General features: G+C 35.4%; 1 protein-coding gene across 1 annotated transcript; it reads right to left on the reverse strand.

The window, feature by feature from the left end:
- Window positions 1–234: 234 nt before the first annotated feature.
- Window positions 235–669, reverse strand: LOC127123353 (uncharacterized mitochondrial protein AtMg00810-like). The gene has a single exon (XM_051053578.1). It carries the CDS (start codon window positions 667–669, stop codon window positions 235–237), a length of 435 nt encoding a protein of 144 aa, XP_050909535.1.
- Between the last annotated feature and the right edge of the window lie 6,683 nt (window positions 670–7,352).

Genomic DNA, 7,352 nt, shown 5'->3' on the forward strand with positions numbered 1-7,352 from the left:
CCTTGCCAAACTTTTGATCAGGACATCCGCAGTTTGTTGACTTGAAGTCATGAAGGGTAGACATATGATTACCACATCTAACTTCTCCTTTATGAAGTTTCGATAAATCTCGACATGCTTGGTTCTGTCATGTTGATCTGGATTATGAGTTATGCTAATAGCAGCTTTACTGTCAGAGTACAATTTCAATGGAAGCTCAATTTTCATCTTAAGTTCTTCTAGGACTCTAAGGATTCATAATCCTTCACAAATACCTTGAGACATAGCTCTAAACTCGACCTCTGGACTACTCCTTGCTACAACTCCTTGTTTCTTTCTCCTCCATGTCACAAGATTACCCCAAACATAGGTACAATATCCAGAGGTTGATCTTCTATCTGTAACTGAACCTGCCCAATCGGCATCGGTGAAGATAGACACATGTTTTTCACTAGTCTTCTTAAAAAGTAATCCTTTTCCAGGATTTCCCTTCAAATATCTTAGTATCCTATAGACTGCCTCAAGATGTTCCTCAAAAGGAGAATGCATAAACTGACTCACTACACTAACTGAGAAAGCAATATCACGTCGGGTGTGTGACAAATAAATCAGTTTCCCAACCAATCTCTGATATCTCCCAGTATCAACAGAAACATTACCTTCTCCCCAAAGTTTAGCATTAGGATCCATAGGGGTATCTGCAGGACGACATCCGCTCATTCATGTTTCTTTCAACAAGTCTATAATGTATTTCTGTTGTGAAACCACAATACCATTTTTTGACCGAGCAACCTCCATACCTAGAAAATATCTCATGAATCCTAGGTCCTTGATTTCAAAGTCTACTCCCAATTTCTCTTTTACTCTTGCCATTTCCACTGTATCATCTACAGTAAGGAGAATATCATCAACATAAACAATCAGAACAACAACTTTCCCATCATGGGAGAATTTTGTGAACAAGGTGTGGTCAGCCTGTCCTTGGATGTACCCTTGTTTCTTCATTGACTGTGTGAATTTTTCAAACCAAGCTCTAGGGGACTACTTTAATCCATACAAAAACTTATTTAGTTTGCACACATTTGATCCAAATTTGTTTTCAAATCCAGGAGGAATGTCCATATATGCTTCTTCTTATAGATCGCCATTAAGAAAGGCATTTTTAGCATCTAACTGATGTAAAGGCCAATCCATGTTAGCAACAAGAGACAAAAGAATCCTGACGGTGCTCAATTTTGCAACAGGAGCAAATGTCTCTGAGTAATCTATATCATAGGTCTGAGTAAAGCCTTTAGCCACCAAGCGAGACTTGTACCTTTCAATTGACTCATCTGAATTATATTTCACAGTAAACACTCATTTGCCTCTAACTGTTTTCTTACCATCTGATAGTGACGTAACACTCCAAGTTTTGTTCTTTTCAAGAGCTTTCATCTCCTCAAGTACAACTTTCTTCCACTTTGGAATTTCTAGAGCAACCTGTACACTTTTTGGAATTTCTACACTAGACAATTTTGAAGTGAAGGCAGACATAGATGAAGACAAATTTGAATATGATGTAAAATTGGACATGGGATGTTTAGTGCAAGATCTGACAGGTTTTCTAATGGCAACAAGATCATCTATATCAGGATACAAAATACGACTCTTAGAAACAGAGATAGACTTACCTTTTCTTATGTTAGGAAATTGATCATTCCCCGGTTTAGATTCCTGACAGTGTTGAGATGTGGACTTGTCCTTTCCTTTATGGTGCTTTTTCATAAAAACCTTTCCTTTCCAAGTCCCGTTTCCTAATTCAAATTTGTTTGTTGAAGTGACCATTATTTTGTGGTATTTTAATTAGATCATTATTATCATTGTTTTCAGGATTCTCATTGTTTTCTACAAGAGAAAATGTAGGCTCGGATTCACAAGGTTCCTTACTCATGATAGGAGTAGGATCAGATAAATAATCATGGCCATTTTCTGTTGGTGCAAGTGTAAAAATCTTAGAATTTTGTGATATTGGCAAAGATAAGTTATTTAAAAAACTCATGTTCTCAATTTGAAACGAGTCTTCGTTTATCTCCCCCCCCCCCCCCCCCTGAAGATGAGTGTCATAAAAAAAGGTTTATTTTCAAAGAATGTAACATCCATAGTGACAAACATTTTCTTATTTTTTGGATCAAAACATTTATATCCTTTTTGGGTTGGAGAGTATCCAACAAAGACACATTTTATAGCACATGGCTCAAGTTTTCCAACATTTTTATGTTCATGAACAAAAGCTGTGCAACCAAAGATTTTTAAAGCCAAATCAGTTAAAACACGAGTACTAGGAAAATATTCTTTGAAGACATTAATAGGAGTTTGAAAATTGAGAATTTTGGAGGGCATTCTGTTAATTAAATATGTAGCTGTTAAAACAGTTTTGCCCCACAAATAATTTGGTACTTTATTTGAAAAATGTAGAGCTCTAGCAACCTCTAGTAAATGTCTATTTTTCCTTTCGGCCACTCCATTTTGTTGAGGAGTATTAGGACATGAACTTTGATGTACAATCCCATTTTTTTGAAAAAAATCACCCAGGGTAGTGTTAAAATATTATTTGTCATTATCACTTCTAAAGACTTGGATATTTGTTTGAAATTTATTCTTCCAATTAGGAGGTTTGCCTTGGAGCTTCCAACAAGTTTCACGTGTATTCCATTCGCGCTTACAGTGATCACACCAAGGAACTTTGTCTGACCTTCTTCCCTCGCCAAGGTTCCTAGTAGCCAGAGCTGAGCCTTCAGATTCAGAATTTCGTGGTGTCTTGCCCATCATAATTCCTTGTCGTGCCTCTTCCCTTCTTATTTCTGCAAATATTTCACGAAGAGTTGGCAATGGTACTTTTCCGCGGCCACCTCCGTTTCCGTGCCCGACGCCCGATTCAGGTTGTGGTTGGTCGCCATGGTTGGATCTAGTATAGGCCTATGATGGGGAAGGGCACTTGTTGTTGTTATTCGCCATAGGAGGCTAAACGGGTATGTGAATCCGGTCGAACAAAAATATGTTGAGGAAAATTTTATGGTAACCCCTAACCCAACAAAAATATGTTAAGGAAAGCTTTATGGTAACCCCTAACCTAACAAAAATAGGTTGAGGAAAGATTTACGGTAACCCCTAACCCAATGCTCTTGATACCATATTGGAAAAAATAAATAAAAGTTGTTATATTTTATTCGTCAGCCTTAGGTTGGTTTATATAGTGAAGATACAGTTATTACAATTGATTTTCTCCTTAATGGAGAATAAGGAAAAATAAAGGTATTATTAAAGACAATAATAAAACCGGAAATAATATATTTTCCAACAATCATAAATTGTACTTATTGGCATGTAACATGAACTTCGACAAAACATTATTTACTCCAATTTTACTTAATTGGCGTTAGTTCCCAATGTCATTTGTATCATTATATTTTAGCATTCATTTTCTTTTTATTTAGATATGATTAAATTTTGGTAGATACATATTAATGGTTTGTTATCATATCTAGTTTTGACATACTTTTGGGTGAGCCTTTGTGAAGTCTCCCTCAGGGTTTGTGCAGTAGTTCGAGAAATGCAGCAGCAAGTTGAACTAGAATTTCTTAAAGTCCTTTTGTGATTACCATTGCCATTGACCATTCTATCTATTGCATATCCAACCATTTGAAAGCTGCTGATGGAGGAAAATGATAGGTTAGTTGACTGTCATGAATAATGAATAAGCTTTACAAGTCCCACGTCGTTTTCTTCTTGTATTATGGAAATGTTTATAAAGTTTCATCAAATATTATGTATTGCATAAGTGGATTGAAATGAAAGTGGGCTTTTGAGAGTTAAGTATATCTTGCAATGAAATGGGTTTTAGGTCCTATATATTATTTCAAAATTTTAATTAATTAAATATCAATTTAAATTATTAATTCTTTAAAAAATTATTAAAAATATTAAAGTAGTTAAAAACATTATTAAATATTAAAATATCCTAGTCATCAGTGACAAATAATTAACTTTTTTATTCTAATCATTATTGCCACCTATGCAAAACTAGATGGGGGCTGCAAAAATCTAAATACCTTCAAAATTAAGGGACTAAAATCACTGATTTTATAATAGGGGGACCCATTATTTAAAAAACTTAAATAAGGGGGACCAAAAATGCATTTAAGTCTTTGAAATATTTCTAAAAAGACTGTTAAGAGACAATCACCATCACTTCCACCAACATCAACTAGCATATCCATATTTTGAAACTCGCGGTTGCTCCCAAAGAAGGGCTTTTATGAAGGGAACTGTCACTACGCCAAATAAGGGAAAAGAGGGCGCTTTTTTTGGTCTATAACAACGCTTTAAAGCACCCTCTAATCTGGCGCTGGCATAGGTAAAGACAGCGTTTTTTTTCCTGGTGAAAGCGCTCTCTAAAGTGGCTCTTTAAGCCCTTTAAGGGCCACTTTAGAGGGCGCTTTTTAAAGAAAGCGCCCTCTAAAGTGGAAACTTTTAAGGGTTTAGAGGGCGCTTTTACTGGAAAGCGCCCTCTAAAGTGGAAACTTTTAAGGGTTTAGAGGGCGCTTTTACTGGAAAGCGCCCTATAAAGTGGAAATTTAAAGGGTTTAGAGGGCGCTTATTTTGGAAAGCGCCCTCTAAAGTGGGTGGTTATTTAAATTATTTTTTTTAAAAAGTGCTATATTTTTTTATTTATTTTAGACAACCTGTATATTGAAGTAGTACACCTAAAACTGTATAATTTGAAGCCCTTTTTCACACATTGCATTCAACAAGCCTTATATACAACAATTCATACATATACAACAATCCACTGATATATAATCGTTTAACTTCTAAAGATTCTAAATATACAACCAATTCATAACTTAAAAAGAAATAAAACTAAGTAGCAAAAGCATCTCTGAGATATATGTTTTTTTTGCTAGCCGCAGTCTTCTTAGCAACAACCTCTTTTTGTTCAATATCAATAGCATGAACCTAAAATATCATAAAATTAGTTAGGTGAAGTATAAGATCAAGAATTAACATTTTCTATGCATAAATATCATATAATTGTGTTTATACCTTTTTTTTTATGCAACTGACTCGATTTGCTGTAATAAAATCCATTTTACCTGTAATAAAGAAAACAATTAAAATCATTTGACCTATACCTTTTTCACTAAGTTCTCTTTCTTTTCTTGGTTGGAATATATTCTACATGTCTCTTAACAACACGGACGGTTGGATTGGTCCAAATACCCTCATTATGATCATTTCTAATATATGAATCATTTGATATAATATTCTCATCTTGATCATTTCTGGTAAACGATTCAATCTCAACATCAATATCACCTTGATCTCCAGTGTTTTCATCAATTACTTTGTTGGAAAAAAGAACTATAGACCATTTTGTACTTTTCGGATCATTGACATAGAACACTTGTCTAGCTTGAGAGGCTAGAATAAAAGACTCATCTTTGTATCCCACCCTATTAAGATCCACTTGCAAAAATCCTGACTTATCCATTCGAATGCCGTTATTATTTTCAACCCACTTGCAACCAAATATAGGAATCTGAAACTTCTCATAATCAAACACCCAAATGCGCTCGATAACACCAAAATACGACAGATTTGCAAATTTGGGGTTTAAGTCCTTCACACTTGATATGTGCATTGCTTCAGCTACCACGGTGACATCACTATTTTGCATAGTACTTTTATCATCTTGTTCTTTGGTATAAAATGTGTATCCATTAATCGCGTATGCGCTATAAGAAAAAACATGGAAACTTGGACCATATGCTAAGCATCTCAACCTTTCTGTTATTGAAGCGGGATCTGAATAATACTTTGAATAAATATGATCCTTAAACCAAGGTATAAAACATCGATTGTGCTCTCGTACTATCCAATTTTCATTTCTATTGGGATTTAAACCTCAGAGAACATCCTTGTGAATTTCAACATACGGCTCAACCTCATTCTCATTGTGCAGAACATACAAATGCACTTGATCCCGTTCGACCCTTGATACTGCCACGATTTTATTTCCAATTAGATTTTTTCCTTCTTTCTTTTCGACAAGCTGAGACTTGGGGAGTCCGATTGACTGAACATTAGACAAATATTCAGTACAAAACTCAATCGCTTCTTCAACAATGTATCTTTCAACCATACAACCTTCTGGTCGACTTCGGTTCTTCACGTACCCTTTTAATATTTTCATATAACGTTCAACAGGGTACATCCATCTCATATAAGCTGGTCCACACAATTGTGTCTCTTTCACAAGATGAACAACTAGATGTACCATTATGTCAAAAAATGATGGAGGAAAAAACATTTCAAGCTCACACAAAGTAATAACGATTTCTTTTTGCAACATTGGTAAGATCGCAGGATCGATCACCTTACTGCAAATTGACTTGAAGAAAAAACACAACTTAGTTATAGAGCTTCTTACTTTTTCTGGAAGAACAGAACGTATACCTATTGGGAGAAAATGTTCCATTATAACATGGCAATCATGGGTCTTTAAACTCTTTAACTTGAGGTCTTTCATAGACACAAGTCTTCTAATATCTGAAGAGTACCCTTCTGGAACTTTAACTTCACTTAGAAACTTACACAATGTTTTTTTCGCCTTTCTAGATAGAGTATAAGCAGCAGGCGGTAGATATGTTCGTTTTCCTTTCTTCAAGGGTCCTAATTCAGTTCTTATTCCCATCGCTATCAAGTCTTTTCTTGCCTTAAGGCCATCCTTAGACTTTCCTTGTATATTGAGTAACGTGCCAATAACACTTTCAAATACATTTTTTTCAATATGCATAACATCAAGAAAATGTCTCACATACAAGGACTTCCAATACGGCAATTCAAAAAAAACTGACCTTTTCTTCCACCCACTTTTGACAAGTGTGTGGGCAAAAGGCTTGCCAAACTGAGTATCCAAATCTTTCACCTTTTCAAAAATTTGATCACCCGTCAATATAGGTGGAGCTCTGCCTTGTTCTGTCTCTCCATTGAACGCCTTTCTCCATCCACGGTAGTGATGATTTGAATTTAAGATTCTCCGATGACCGAGAAAGACATTCTTCTGACCAAACTCCAAGCGCTTCCAATCTGTTTTATCTTCACAAATAGGACACGCACATTGACCTTTTATGCTATACCCTGATAGATTTCCGTATGCTGGAAAATCATTAATTGTGCCAAACAACATCGCCCTCAAGTTGAAACTTTCTTTCCTATATCCATCATAAACCTCCACACCGATCTCCCATAAAATCTTTAAATCTTCGATTAAGGGCTTCAAGTACACGTCTATGTCATTCCCTGGTTGTTTAGGTCCAGAAATCAACATAGAC

This window comes from Lathyrus oleraceus, chromosome 2 (assembly GCF_024323335.1).
Source record: "Lathyrus oleraceus cultivar Zhongwan6 chromosome 2, CAAS_Psat_ZW6_1.0, whole genome shotgun sequence".
Taxonomy (NCBI): domain Eukaryota; kingdom Viridiplantae; phylum Streptophyta; class Magnoliopsida; order Fabales; family Fabaceae; genus Lathyrus; species Lathyrus oleraceus.

What these genes read in the sequence shown, in the direction of transcription:
- LOC127123353 (XM_051053578.1), bottom strand. Translation starts at nt 669, where the DNA reads ATGGATCCTAATGCTAAACTTTGGGGAGAAGGTAATGTTTCTGTTGAT.